Genomic DNA, 14,917 nt, shown 5'->3' with positions numbered 1-14,917 from the left:
CGGCGGACGTGATTGGCTGACGCGAGGCCAGTGCGGTGTGCACAGCATCAGCAGCACCGCTTCGTCAAAAATGAAAGGAGTCACAAGGATGGGTTTAAAACGCTGCGTACGTTCTTGACCTGGAATCACGCAAATAACCGCGGATGGATGCCCGAAACGTCGGCTGATTGGGTCCGATTTGCGCCGCTTATTTTGTCAATATTTCGAGGTGACGTGGGCTGTTTTGTCATCCACGCGTGCGAGTACGTGTGGATTACTGAACGGTCGTGTCGGGCCCAGGCACAGGGGCCCACATTGTCAAAGGGATTAAAACCTCTGTCTCCGGGAACTGTTAACATGTCCTCATGGAAAGTTACATGACTGGAGACACAAAACATTTAAAAACACCGATTGAATGACAAAATAGCCAGAAGAACCACAAATGGTTTGTGAAAGAGACATATACTATAATGACTAAAGAGAGACAAAAAAAAAACAACAACCCACAAAATGGTGTCAATGTTAATTAATAAAGATGACACACAAAATGACTGCAAAACACTACATCTTTGTTGTCAAAAAAGACAAAACAACCAGCAATGTGCAGTTTATAGTTGTGCATCTATGTGAGCCATCTAAAGAAATGGGCGGGGCCTATTCCATGTCTTTGTCCACAGGCCAATTGTCTCATCATCCACCAATGAGTACAGAGCGCGCTTGGGGCCCCTAAACACATTTTTTTTTTTTACTAAAGAGTATTCTTACATTACAATTGTTTTTTTAAGATTTTTAATCTTGCTATTCTTCTTCATTAATCTCCCCACCTGCAGTAGGTCTCTCAGAGATGTACTGGAACTAGAAATTGATGTACCCACTCATTAGTAAATAGATTCTAAATGACCTGTATGAAACTGTATCTACTAGTAACTTTAAACTAAATATCAATACTTTACAGAAGCTACAAACTATTAGCATCCTCTAAAATGTAACCGTATGGAAATGTAAAAAAAAATGAGATGTCTTTCGATGCAACATTAAAAAGCTGCGTGCACATTATTATTTAGTCATGACAGTTAAATTGATTAAACTTCCTTTGACTTTCAGCAATAAATCATAAATCTTTACATTAATTTATGTAACATTTTAGATGCAGGACTAACTCAAATGGAGTGTCCGATAAATGTGGTGCGGCTATAAATGAAAGAGTCTGAATACTTACTTCAAGTGAGATTTCACTGGAGTCTTTGACAGAATTATGTGGTTGTGAGGTTACAGCCGGTGCCTGCTGGTTATAGAGTTTGTCCATCCAGAATGTCCAAGTGTCCTCACTTACATGTCAGGTACACATAAGCACACTAATATAGAATATTAGTGGCTTATCCACAGGAACTAACAGCTCACTTGTACAGCAGCTGTACATTTCTGAAAAGGCTCATATTTAAGTCACAAGTCAAAGAAATTGTAGTGCTGAACTTGATGCTGGGCGACATCTAGGGGTCATTGTATATATCAACAGATTCAAGCATGACCAATCACACAACACCACTAATAAAACATTGCTTTATATATATATATTTTATATCATATAATAAAACACAATAAAATTCAGAAACATATTCAGTGCAACATCAAGCTTGTTATAAATATGCATTACTTTAACTTAAATCACTGGGTAGTGGTAATAAATAACACTCAAATAAATAGTCACAGACAATAAATATGTTTGACTTGTGAGGATGACAAACACAAAAGTTGGAACTCCAAAGATCTACGCTTGAATTACACCTGAAGGACTGGCCTCGCACAACCAGTGTGAAAAGTGATCCTTTTGTCTATCTGCAATAGGTATATTAAACTCTTATTAAATAATACTTCATGATAAAAGCTCCGGAACTCTGGAAATAAAACTGAAGAACAGAACAATCATACAAAGTCTCATAAAATTTTCCCTCAGGAACACATTCATATATGAATAGTGATATGGCTTGTAACAAAAGGCTTTCACTCCAGAACAATAAATAACATTGACCTGCAACAGGGGCAGATGTCCAGTAAACCTAGATGGAAAAGGGAGGTAAGCAGGTTTAGCTCTTACACATGACTACTTCTTTCCCAACTCAATTCATTATGTCCGTATATAATCTGCTACTCTAAATCAGCAATATTGTTTTAAGGTGCGACTTCCCAGAGAATGACAAATTACTCTGTTAGATATGTGTATTTGTAATTGATGTATTAAAAATGAACTGTCTCTTCCCCCATACTTTCATTTTATATTAAAAGTGATAATAAAATTCACCAAACTTGCAAGACGGATTTACTGAAAGGAGAAGATATGTGATGCTATTTTGTGCAATTTTCCTTTTGACGAGAACATCTGACATTGTGGAAAGGTCCATCATGCTTCACTGGGTTCATAGATGCAAGACTGACTAATTCTTAAAGTTATGGTTGCTTTGTCTTGTCATTAAAAAAAATCCCAGCTATAGATCCTGGTGGAGGTCACTGTGTGAGAGAGATTGGTAATGGTCCTCTATGCCCGATTTAGCTCGATGCCTTTGAGCAACTAGTCTCTGGTAGCGGGCCTGCTGCTGGTGATCTGGGTCCACGTTTACCCAGCTGTTGGCCACCCACTTCACCCCACGCCTGACTGGGCAGTCACCGTGCAGGGAATACTCGTCCAGCTCGCCCATCCAACCTGAGGAAGCCGGGGGAGCAGATGAACAGTATTAAAGATATAAAAAGCTTAAAGCTACGACAGCTACGTTTTTCTTTTCTATGAAAATCAAAAGATTTAGTTTTGTTTAAGCTAATGGAGAAGTGCCCCTATCGTGAAACCAAGTAACATGCTTGCAAAGTAGCTGCAAATCACCGGGATTAAAATGTATCATACTGGCCATCAGACATACGCTGTTGCCTTATTAAGTTACTTTAATATGCAATAAGGTGTTTTGATTGTTGAAATGCGTTGTCCCTAGTCATACGACAGACCGACAGCGTCATTTTTGAAAATCATCCAGTCACCTGGTATTGTGACAGAGTGTCACAGTCTCCTTGAACACAATCATATTATCATTTCAGGCAAAGAAAAATGCGTGGAAGGAGACAAAAATGTAATCCGAGATCCCACAACGACTGGAGAAGGAAAATCAAGGGCAAAAAAAGTGAGAGCTGAACACTTCAATTTAAGTATGTGCTCCACTCCAGGTTTTCAGCAGATCATATGACTGTCCGCTGATATCGGCAAAACTGGCTCTTGTCTCAGAAATTCTGAAACAGATCATCTTCTCACAAGGTTTATGTAATTTAGGTCAATGATACATATAACAGAAGTTAAATCTGCTAAGTTTTCATCTCTGTAACCATCTATAGAGAAGTTGGCATTAAAAACGTACACTTGCATGTCTGCGTCTCCCTGGATTCAGGCCTAAAGTCTACTGACACGGAGCTGATGTACAATGCTGCCAACAATAGATGAACTCAAATCAAGATACCAGACAGCTCACTTGGTACCTTGTGCAGATGATATAATTCAGATTTTCCATTCTTACCTTGACCATCGGAAAGATGGTTGTACCAGAGGAGAGCTGTCCCAGCAGTAGGTTTCATTCTCAGATTCCCTCTGCTACATGTCTCCTGAGTGTCTGTAAAATCCACTCCATCCTGAAACAGTGCCTAAAACACACAAGACTGTAAACAGCTTGTGTCTAAGCTTGTGTTTTTTTTTTCTTAAGTAACTGATTACTCGTCGTAGGTCATCGTATGTGTGCATTATCAGAAGCAGAAAGGTCATATAATTGTCATCTCACAGCGGGAAGAGAAGAGAGGCTTTGCTGGTTCAAGGCTGTCGATTGTGAGAGCACATTTACCTGCTCCTCATAGGTACGATTGTCTGCCACGGGAAAGGTGGTTTCACCACCTTCATCTACTGAGCTGAGGTAGAACGACACTGTAAGATACCTGGGATAGAACGAGAGGGAGCAACAAATACAGACAATTGTGAAAAATGTCTCCCCGTAACCAAAAGGGACACTAATTTGTTTAATGCACAAACACTTTGACTAACCCCCAAAAGCAATGACAACTTCAATACAATTATATAATTTAAACATTGACAACAAATAAATTAGTGCCTAAAACCGATCGTGCCACAACTCGCTATTAAAAACAAAAAACTCCCGTTTAAATATTGCATCATCCATTATAAATGTTTGTAATCACTCAAAGTGATAACGACTAAGCTAAGCCGATTTGGAGATAATTAAGGTTGTCCTGGCTGTATAATTAAAGCACTTCTAAAATATCAAAACTTCACAGAAAATACACATACCTGCAGGAGACCTCTGCGAGAGCAGACGTGTTTCCTGCCAGACGCGTGTGTGCACAGGTCGTCTCTGAGCGGGACAGGCTGCTGTCATGGTGGGCATTACTGAAGTCTCCGTTCTCATAGCGAATTACCTGCAGCGGTTCACTCAGTTCAACCAATGCAGAGGGCAGACGTGTCAGACCGATCACTCTGAGAAAAAGAAAGGAGAACGTTTCAGTTACAGTTGTGTGGGTCACGAGGGGCACGGCAAAGAGTGTGCGTAGGTAGTGACCTGTTTCTGAGCGTGCGCAGCACGTGGTGAGATCCTGGACATTGATAAAGCCACGTATGCTTGCTCCTCTGTTTGAACTGACCGTGGAGCTTCCCACTGCGCTGTTGTCCTGGACGTTGGGACATATCATAAACACGCCTGAAGTCCCCCAAAGATAGCATCCCTGCCAGACACACAAACCGAAGTAGACAAATTATTAAACCGGTCCGTCAGTTATGCAGTATCGTGATTCCAATGGAGTTTGATTTTCACTTGAATTATTGTACAGTGAACAGCAGGCTACAACAGCCTCCCTCCTCTCCGTTTTCCTCCATTTCTTCCCTCTTTGTCCAACCGCGTGCTGTTACTCTCAGCTGAATGATTGTCTGGCTCCCATCAGTTCCCCCGGGAGGCCGCGCCCCAGCCGCAACAATAACTCTGGGGAGCCAGTGAAGAGGTGGCTGGGGAGGGGGCGGTGGGCTAACCAGAGAGTGTGGAGGAGGGAGTTGGGGGATACAGGGTATCCGGGGGAAAATTAAGGAAAGGGGTTGGAGAATAATCAGTTTTTAATGAGATAGGACGAGGCACATCCGGACCGGGACGTGTACAACGCCTGACACAATGGCGTCAGGTCAAAACGGTGTCACTCCTCTTCCTGCCTTGCCACTCACAAAGACTTGCACGCAATCACAGCCACCCGTCAGCCATTTACTGCACTGTCACTGCAGAAAACACACACACACACACACACACACACACACACACACACACACACACACACACACACACACACACACACACACACAATAGGAGAGGAGACTAATGTAGTATATCTACCAGCTACACATTTGAATCCGACGTTTTCATCTTGAACCACTCAGTTAAGAAGGTGTAAGTGTGTTGGAAGCAGAGAAACCAGAGGACATATTTCATGTAGTCTAAAAAACAAAAGTAAAATCAGTGCCTGCATTTGTTCTGGAAACTTTTCTAACTCCTTCGGCATTTTCAAATGTGCTTCCTAAAGAGCCTGATCACATTTCTGAAAGAATAATGGTACCTTTTTTCATTTTTCATGGTTAAAAGATGAAATTATTACACATTCAGTTTCTACTGTGCCTTATAAATTCCTTTAGTTAGGAGCCTTAACTTGATGTTCTTTCCTAAATGAAATAACTCAGAACATTCACAAATGTCCTGACACACATGAACCACAGGAGCACAGACCTGTTGGGCACGCTTCCAGACCAGTCAGTATCTGCCTCAGGTTGTCTGGGCTCAACCAAGTTCCATCCCGAGAGCGTGAATGACTCACAATCTAAAGGAGAGACCACAATGTTTTTTCTCCTTTCAACAAAAAGCATATGATGTTCAGACAATTCATTGTATTTTTCATTGCTTGAAATGGATTTTCTGGAAATCTACTTTCCTCCTGCAGCTATATGGAATATAGATGCACGATGTTTCTCTCTTGTTACCTCCTGCTTCTGAAGCAGCCCATCTTGGTTCAAGTCCAACAGACTGAAGACCTCGTCTGTGCTGAGAGAAAGCAATGGCGGGTTTGACTGCTCTTGTCCCTGGCTTGGTGCTGTCGCCTGGCTGTCCATCAGACCCTTGAGCTGAGCCAGCTGCACCACCACACGGCACTCCTCTTCTGTCAGGAAGCCAGGGATCTCTGACAAGGAAAAAGACAACAGCGGCCAATGTAAGGACATGGTACAGCCTTTGGCATGTGTGGCTAAATGCTGTGTGAAATGCGGACACATTTTTTTCAAATACCTAAATCACAGAGTCTTCAATTTCCCCATTAGAAATACAATCTTACGACACCTTAACTCAGTCACAGGTTGTTCAAATCACAAATTATCTCGAAGAGCCAAGTGAGGATCAAGGATACAATTGTAGAGATTAGGTACGTAAAAACATGCAAAGTGTGATTGAGATTCAGAGTTTGTTCATAGATTGACTACAGTTCATAATGACTCACACGTTACACATGACTGTTAGCAGTAAAGCCACCGAGAGATAAAAAAGCAAATAAACTGGAACTCTGTTTGTTCATTTGGATATTGATAATTACTGATGCCTCTTCTATCACTTAAATGTTTTTTTTTTTTTTTAATTTCTAGTGTGAAAGTTTCACGCTCACAACCTCTTTGTTGCACACCTGAACTGGTGAGTGACTGATTTCTGTTAACAGTGCCGGCTTGATCTGTCAGACGACTAAAATGATTATTTAGATAGCCTGACAAAACCTATCAGGGAAAGTTTGAGCTCGTCTGATCAACGCATTCCAATAAAGGCTAAAGTAATTTCAATAAAATCCTTTTCAGTACTTCATATTTTCATAAGTTCCGAGAATAAAAAAATAATTTTCATGTTGTATTGCTCCAGACTGCAGGAATAAAGAGTTAAATATAGGTTCTAATATTACATTACAATTAACTGTGTCAAAAGGAAGCTAAAGCAAATGTAATGTAATAATACCTGTATTTGTTGATGCTTTGTAGGTGTTTAACACAGCAACACTTAGTGACAGTGTATATAGACTGTGTATATAATGAGTACAAGCTATTCCCCTCGGTCACAGTTAGTCATTAGTGTTACATCCTATCCCATAGGCAGTTTTAACGAGTGACAATACTGGGCTTCTACCGGAAGGGTTAGGCAGTGCAGGCTTCTGGGAGTCAATAACTGCTCATTTCAATCAGCACAAAGTAGTAACCCAATCACAATTTGGTGCACTCATTCACATTTACACTGACTATACTTACTGGTGATGTTGCACCAAAACATCCCACATAAAACAGTCCTTCATCCTTTATTTGAAACTCTATTTTTGGAATCTGTTATGTTTTTCAATAGGTCTACTCACGTTCCCTAAAAAAATGAGTTACACCAGCAAAAAGCCCAAAGATGTATTGTCTTAGATGCATTCAATGAACACAGATACAGTGTGAGGGCACAAAGTACTGTTTCATAATTTCCTCCTGTTTTCTTCCAGAAATCCAAACAGCAATCCCTCCTAATAAAAGGCTTCCAGCAGGTTGGCTGCTTGTACAGTAGAGGCCTTGTTTGTCACCCGTGTCTTTTACACTGTACCCTTGGTTAATTCCTATTGTCCAGTCAAGCCTCATTAATCTGGATAACTGATATGAATGAAGGGGCACTGAGCCTTCCTCTTCTCCCTCCCACCGATGTCTCTCTTTCTCCCCCGGAAAGGAAGTGACCTGCTTGTCTGAACAAGAATCAGGCCATGGCTACACAGCAGGACAACACCAATTTTGTTCGTATCCTATGTGCATGTTCACACACATACAAATGCATACACAGTGTGCACTTCTACATATGCAAGTGTCTGAATACAGGTTTCACATGTTCTGTCACTTTAAGAGACTTTTTGATGAACTTCTCTTGAAGGTTTATGGTTCAGTAATGACCTCAACCCATGGGCACTTTGTCTCTTTACTTTGACTGGAATCTTCACTTTCTTCTGAGCTATAAGTATTCATAACAAATCGAATCTTAGGAGGAGAACAGGATCAAAACATTTGCAAAAAGCAAAGAGGTCAGGGCGGGACAGGGTAATTAAGTGTGGGTTGGAAGAAAATGTGGGTTGGAAAGGTTTCACTCGTCAAGAGTCTCATTACATAAGAACCACCATCTTCCTCAATTCAAGCTGTAGGCACAAAAATATTAAAAAATATTTGTTACTAATTGTGCACTCTGTCAAATACACCTAAACTCCCTCATGAATAGAAGTGGATCCACAACTCTCTTAACACTTTAACATGTACCCCACCCCTTCTCCCTACTGTTCTCTACACCTCCCCATAGCCCTTCCTATGCAAATCTGTTTCCGCCCACTATAAATACACCTATTCTGCTGTCCTCCCCTCTACTTTCACACAGACACCATTATTTACTCAAGAGACAAACTTCAGGATTTCTCCTGCTTTCTGACCTCTGTCCCAGGATAACTGCAGTGCTCTGTCCTCATTTTATATCCACAATGTCCTTCCATTCAGCCTCCCTACTATTCCTCCTTCTGCTTGCTGGGCCAAGCAGCCCATTAGCGCTGAGTCCTGGTAGAGTAAGGGGAGGACTGGAGGGACGAGTGAGGGCAGAGGGTAGGGTTCGATCTGGAGTAAAGAACAAAGGCAGTGACAGAACAAGTGAAACTGGATTTGGAGATACTCTGGTTTCTAAAGCAGGAATTGCAGCAGGAGAGGATGGTGAGGTGTGGGGAGACCCTGGTACGGCTATGACTAACTTTAGGTCCACACATTCTATCAGTGAAGGGGGACTTTGGGAACCCCGCAGCTCCTCTCACTGTGTCCCTATCCCGTCGGGCATGGCCTTGTGCCAAAACATTGGCTACGACACCATGAGGATGCCCAACCTGCTGGGCCACGAGACTCCAGCTGAGGCTGTACAACAGAGTGCCAGCTGGTTGCCACTACTTGCCAGAGAGTGTCACCCTGGTGCCCGCATCTTCCTCTGCTCTCTCTTCACTCCCATCTGCCTTGACAGGTAAGACTACACAAAATGTTTTTTATATGGTCAATTCATATAGTTTATATTTCAAGAAATCTGACTTTTTGTAGGAATTGTGATTTTCAAAAGCCATTTTCTGTCAAGTTTTGTGTGCTCTCCACCACTATGTTACTGATTCAAATCCTTTCATCTATTCATTGCTGCTCATGTCCCTTCTCCATCTCTTCTTTATCAGGTTTATTTCACCCTGCAGGAGTTTGTGTGAATCTGTACGGGACAGCTGCGCACCAATCATGAGTTGCTATGGTTACCCCTGGCCCGAAATTCTGCGGTGTGACCAGTATCCCGCAGACCATCTCATGTGTATCTCCTCCGTCACCAACACCACTGTTCACACAGCAGGGCGAGGAGGTGAAAAACTGAACAAGCAGAAACACATGCTTGAGTTGACCTCATTCAACAAATGATTCAATTAGTGGTTTGACTATTTCAGTGCCTCAGGCAAGCTGTCGGGACTGTGAGCTGGAGGAGACATCATCTTCAAAAGATACACTGGAGACATTTTGTCGGAGTGATTTTGGTGAGTACCAGGATTGTTCTACCTATAATCCTTCTCAGCACTTATTCTTGTTTAAAATAATTAGACATGAGTGCATTGTTTTATAGAGAGATGTCATCATTCAGGCTTTGTGTTTATCTTCTGTCTTCCCAGTTGTGAAACTACGTCTGGCAAGGCTCAAATATAGTCCAGTCAGTCTATCTCAGTTCTCATTGACTGCTAAACTGCACGTTCTGAAGTATGGATCTTTGTTAGGTGGGCAAATCCGCCACCGCATTCAGCTGTGGCTGGAGAGGGATGCCACCTGTGTAAGGAACATGACGCGGCAACACCCACAAGGCGGCACCTTCATAATAACAGGCGCAGTGCAGGGGGAGCGCCTGGTGGTCAACAAGGCTTACGCCTGGCAAAGACAAGACAAGGACCTGATGGCAGCTGCACGCAAATGGAAACACCACCGATGCAGGAACTAGGATTATGTGTTCAGTTAGAATATCCAAAATAACTGAATTGTGAAAGAAGCATCATGCAGCTATGGTTAGCGGATAGTATGTAGAATGTAACCATAAGCCTACAACTGTAAATAATTCATGTAGTTTAGAAAAAAAAGAAAAAAAAATCATGTCCAAACAAGTTGTTATGGAAGAAAAATATATCGCCAGCTGGTTTACAAAGGATCATCAATCACCAACAATGTGTCTTTCAGGCAGTGGCGGTCAAAGACATAAAAGATGTCTAATAGAATATGTACATATCTGTGAATTTTAAGTTAATATTGCTGCAATACTGCATGTACGGCTTTGAGAGTGATTAAACTGTGTTCTAAATCTGAATGAAATGCAATTTATACACAAACAGCAGCTCATACCACAAAAAAACAACAACAACAACAACAAAAAACAAGAGCGTACTTACCAAACAGCAGAGGTTTCAGACTGAGCGTCTTCATCTCGTGGGTTCTGTCGGGCACAAGGGACACTTGCTGAATGTGTCCAACCTGCAGACGGAAGGAGACGTTTCCAATGCATGAATATGGCTATAGGCACCTCTGTCACATTAAATTAAATATATCACCTTAGGGTGGGCTTTTGCAATTATAAATCACTTTTAGAGTATAAGGCAACATTTTGTTAAAGGCTTTTCACAGCAAAAACGTCCTGACTGAATGTACCGATACTTACTACTTACTGGTACTTATCATGCACTATGATACTGAAATCACGCCCGTTTCTCACCCGGATCCCTTCAATGCGGGGAAGACTGAAACTGTGGCTGTAGTCCTCCACCTGCAGCTCTCCGGAAGATGCGGCGGGATCGGGCGAAGGGCTTCCGCCGTCGCCGACAGGTGACGAGGAACCCCCGTTCCCACTGACCAGATCCCCGGGGCCGTTGTTGTAGTGCACGTACAGCAGCAGGGCGATGACATTCAGGATGTACACGTGAAAGAAGACCATGACCACGACGAAATACGCCCGGGAGCAGACGTTGCTTCTCTGGATGTGCAGCCGGGTGGAGCGAAAAGGGAAAGGCGGAATTGACGGCATGTCGTCGGATTCTTCCCGCTCCAGTAAATCTTCATGAACGTCTTCCATTTTTTTTTTGTTGTTGTTGCGCAAAACCAATAGCAATGAAAAAATAAATAAATCTAGGGATATAGAGATTTACTGTGTCACGTGGCTGCAAAAACTCAAATCAGATAAGGCCCGTCTGACAACGTTACTTTGCTGCTAAGATGTCAGCAAACCTCGCTGGCTCGCTACGGAGCAAACCCGACTCCAAACCTTTGGCCGTTTCGATAAAAAGCGACGCTGACGTCTCTGCTGCTTTCACCCGAGCAGACGGGGCAACTTCGAGCGACAGTGCAGGTGTGCCGACGGTCGTATTCTGTGATAAATAAATGTGTCATCATTTACTCGAGTCCTTTAATCCCGCGTTAGCTAACTGATGCGCTGCCCCTGACAACCTGCCTAACAACAAGACGGACAAGCTAACGAGTCACGACCGAAGAAGCAGCCGCTTCGGGGGCCGCGGTAAACCACTAGCGCCCTCTAATGGCCAACGCCCGATACACATTTTTGTATTAATGTTATCTTATTGTGGACTTTTCTCTAATCTTTGCGGTTTTGTGAATTATGTCATGATTTTTTTTTTTACCTTATCAAGCCTCACGAAGTTATTTAAAAAAAAAAAAAAAAAAAAAAAAAAAAAGTCTATCTGAGACTATTAGATGGGAAATATATTTGATGCAGCCACCCATAGACATCTAGGTTCTCAGCTTTTGTTTGAGAACCACCGGTTTACTCTTTTTGGCATTTTATAAGCTTATATTGTGCTTTTCTGTAAAATCTTCATTGGTAGTAATAGCTGTCAAGCAACTGTCTTGGAATAATAAAAAAAAGATAACATCCCCTCTGAAATGTAGACTTTTAGATGTAGGCTACAACTTTAGTTTTCAAATTATGTGTGCCAAGTATTATATAGGCCGAGTTGTCCGCAAAGAATGGGAATTATCAGAGATTTGAACTTGGCCAAATTCAAAGCAGTCAAAATATCCTGATTTGAAAAAAATTCTTAAAGGCCACATAATATTGATTATCCATAGAATTAAACATAGTCTCAGAAAGCTCTACTTGTTTTTTTTCAACTGTTTTACTCTTTGGGTAAGAAAAATAATTTACAGACTTTTATTCCTTGTTGAGAATTTATGGTGATATCAGAACACATTAAATAAATCTTCATTATTTAAAGTATAGTTTCCAATAGAATGTTTACTGTATCTTGAGTTATATGCCATAACATAGTTTAATGTATTATAAAGTGGTTACCAGTACTTGTTTCTATTTGTTTTCAAATGCATTTGCATAGGACACATGTAACAGAGATGCAGTGTGTGGTTTCAGGTTGATGGAGAGCCCTGCTGTGTGTTTTTGTTGATGTTATTGGTTTAAATGTTAATTGTGTCAAATGGATTATTTTATTTTACAATCATTATTATACTCAAGACTCAAAACCTTTATTTTGCAGCATACAACATGTAGGCCTTACAGGTGCAGGGAAATGTTTTTACCTGAGAGCTTTGCTTGAAATAAAAAACAAACAAACAATAAATAGCCTACATAAACATATGCACAACTATTTACCAAAAAGCTGTAAAGATAGTAAATATGAAACTTTATTTATCATTATAGCATATATTTATGTTTTTTAATCCCTCCCAAATTCAGCGTTTTGTGTTTTAAGACCTCCTCAAACATTAAATGATGCAAATCCTGGTGGTTTATCCTCATTTGATGAAATATGGTCGAGCCAACAATTGTATAAAGCCGGGCCAGAGTTCAGGAAAAACAACTTTTTGTGGCAGTGTCAGCACCTTAACACAGAAAGTGTTGCCCCTCTACGATTCAGACCAGAGGTTAAACAATCCCTATGGGATCTACTCCAAGTGAATGAATCTGGCCTGAGAATGAAAACATGATTCTGCTGTTTTGAATTGACCACACGGTGGCGCTGAAGGCCAGCTGGCTGACTTCTCCTCGCCAACTTGTGTTTGCTGTGTCATCCGTGATTCTCGACGTAATTGGTGGGGGATCCAGGTGATCCCCGTGAAATACAAATCACAATTTACTTTTACTTTCACTTTCATTTAAAACTATATGTGATGAAAATATTCCAATCAGGTCACTATATCGAAAGGATAACATGATTGGGAACAACATGGGGCTACCGTGGACAAAATCAATTAGACAGCTGTGGATTATATGCGTGTTTTACACTGAATGACCTTGTCAGTTCAATTCATGTAATCAAACTTTAAATCTTTGGGACTTCAGGAATTTCCAAAACTTCCATCATGTTGTTCCCAGTTAGGCAGAGGTGTATCATACTGTCGGATTTCCATAATCACCATGCATTATTCACCAGGAATATTCTCTGAGGGTTTAGGTGGGAATGGGGCTTGGATAATGAAGGCTAATTTCCCCGGTGACAGAACCCTTGAAATTAATCCATCTGACCTGCCTTTATATAGTGAGAGAGGGACTCTTGGAGGAGGGGGTGGGGGTGGGTGTTAAAGGGTATGATCCTCACTAGTCACACACACACACACACCCCTTGCGGTGTTTTCCGGGATCACGCCACCGCTTCCACTTGGGATCCACAGCAGCAGCGATATGGCTGATCAACACGGGACGGGACGGCGCTGATCACAAGCGAAAGTTAATACAAAGGATGACTTATTGCCGATCAACAATGCACTTATTCAGGCGAGCGGACTCGGCGACAGGCCGTGTAACACTGGGATAAGAAATACCCCGCGGGTAGCAGGCGATCTGGCGTGTTTTGTAGCAAAGTAGTTGGAGGAACTTGTCGCAGTGGATTCATCTCGGCGTGTTGCCTGGATTACCACACACAAACGGAACAATAAGTCTCCTGCAGAAGAAACACGAGCAGGTCAGTGGCAGCGGTGTTATGTTTTTTTTGTGTGTGTTTGTTTATGTTCGGCCAGTCTTGTTTTGATTCTGTATGTTGGAATAACCGGCCACCGATAACCATGTTGTCGTATCATCGGACATGGCAGGTGGCCTTATTTTTCGACTCGTCAAAATAAAAGGTGTTTTAATGATCGTGACTGGGCTACAACTAGTGTGGGATACTTTGGTGCTCCTCGCGGGGTAGGGACATTAAAGTGACACCATGTCAGATACAACCGATAAACGGCGACCAAATAAGAATGGGAAGTTTTTGAAGCGATTTATTTAAAAAAAAAAAAAAAAAATTCAAACATTTTGGTGCCCTAACTCGTGCAAATGCACATCTAGATGTCGTGATAATCTCTGAGATGACCCTAGGTTCCATTTCCACAGAGTTTCTGAGCCGGCCGGGGCGGCTGTCTAACTTTTCTTTGCCCTGCCTCATTCTCCTCCTCCCGGATACTTGCGTCAGGAAAACACGGGGAGAGAGGAACTGACCGAAAACGCAAAAGGCCCGGAAAGGTCGGCGAATCTCTGCCAGCCAGGCCCGACGTGAAGCGCCGCGTGTTGGGTTTGTGGGATTCATACGTACTGGCTCAGCCTGCAGTCATGTCGAGCAACTACACGGGACATCAGGACCTTCTCTCGTCCGCAAATGTGACGGCACAGTGCTGCGGTCCCGCAGCGTTGTCGCTAATAACCTCGCGGATGTGGGGCGAACACCAAATTAGGTTGAACAATTAGTAATGCCATTGGTAAACGCATGTCTCTGAACGCGTAATGTCTTAGCAGCGTGTTGGGAGTATCATTTAGCGCTAAATTATGTATGTCCACCTCAC

The 14,917-nt window shown here is 42.1% G+C and overlaps 3 protein-coding genes across 7 annotated transcripts in view; 2 read left to right on the top strand and 1 right to left on the bottom strand.

Annotated features, from left to right (window-relative positions):
- Positions 1 to 1,523: 1,523 nt before the first annotated feature.
- On the bottom strand, positions 1,524 to 11,598 carry LOC138193420 (transmembrane prolyl 4-hydroxylase-like). Its single transcript, XM_069141441.1, has 9 exons — positions 10,845 to 11,598; positions 10,525 to 10,606; positions 6,032 to 6,228; positions 5,781 to 5,871; positions 4,578 to 4,740; positions 4,310 to 4,495; positions 3,849 to 3,939; positions 3,531 to 3,654; positions 1,524 to 2,677 (listed from the first exon to the last, which is right to left on the bottom strand). The coding sequence occupies exons 1-9, from the start codon at positions 11,199 to 11,201 to the stop codon at positions 2,463 to 2,465; spliced, it is 1,506 nt and encodes a 501-aa protein (XP_068997542.1). The 5' UTR covers positions 11,202 to 11,598; the 3' UTR covers positions 1,524 to 2,462.
- On the top strand, positions 8,528 to 10,082 carry LOC138193421 (secreted frizzled-related protein 2). Its single transcript, XM_069141442.1, has 4 exons — positions 8,528 to 9,086; positions 9,286 to 9,461; positions 9,544 to 9,630; positions 9,763 to 10,082. The coding sequence occupies exons 1-4, from the start codon at positions 8,566 to 8,568 to the stop codon at positions 10,080 to 10,082; spliced, it is 1,104 nt and encodes a 367-aa protein (XP_068997543.1). The 5' UTR covers positions 8,528 to 8,565.
- A 2,164-nt stretch (positions 11,599 to 13,762) lies between the features above and the next one.
- LOC138192579 (cyclin-dependent kinase 17-like) overlaps positions 13,763 to 14,917 on the top strand; it is a 37,823-nt gene continuing 36,668 nt past the window's right edge. For all 5 annotated transcript variants that reach the window (XR_011177811.1, XM_069140061.1, XM_069140060.1 and 2 more), the window contains exon 1: positions 13,763 to 14,058. The gene's annotated coding sequence lies outside the window, so the exon portion shown is untranslated. The remainder of the gene's footprint in view (positions 14,059 to 14,917) is intronic.

This window comes from Embiotoca jacksoni, unplaced genomic scaffold, assembly GCF_022577435.1.
Source record: "Embiotoca jacksoni isolate LCO1_2020_lvr unplaced genomic scaffold, fEmbJac1.0.p SCAF_9, whole genome shotgun sequence".
In the NCBI taxonomy this organism is placed as follows: domain Eukaryota; kingdom Metazoa; phylum Chordata; class Actinopteri; family Embiotocidae; genus Embiotoca; species Embiotoca jacksoni.
The sequence above is the reverse complement of the archived record's forward strand: the minus strand, read 5'-3'. Positions and strand labels throughout refer to the sequence as shown.

Coding starts and splice junctions, on each gene's coding strand:
- LOC138193420 (XM_069141441.1), bottom strand. CDS start 11,201: ATGGAAGACGTTCATGAAGATTTACTGGAGCGGGAAGAATCCGACGAC. Junction 5,872..6,031: donor GGCTGCTTCAGAAGCAGGAG/GTAACAAGAGAG, acceptor TCTCTCCTTTAG/ATTGTGAGTCATTCACGCTC. Junction 3,655..3,848: donor ATCGTACCTATGAGGAGCAG/GTAAATGTGCTC, acceptor TGTGTGTTTTAG/GCACTGTTTCAGGATGGAGT.
- LOC138193421 (XM_069141442.1), top strand. CDS start 8,566: ATGTCCTTCCATTCAGCCTCCCTACTATTCCTCCTTCTGCTTGCTGGG. Junction 9,087..9,285: donor ACTCCCATCTGCCTTGACAG/GTAAGACTACAC, acceptor CTTCTTTATCAG/GTTTATTTCACCCTGCAGGA. Junction 9,462..9,543: donor TCACACAGCAGGGCGAGGAG/GTGAAAAACTGA, acceptor TGACTATTTCAG/TGCCTCAGGCAAGCTGTCGG.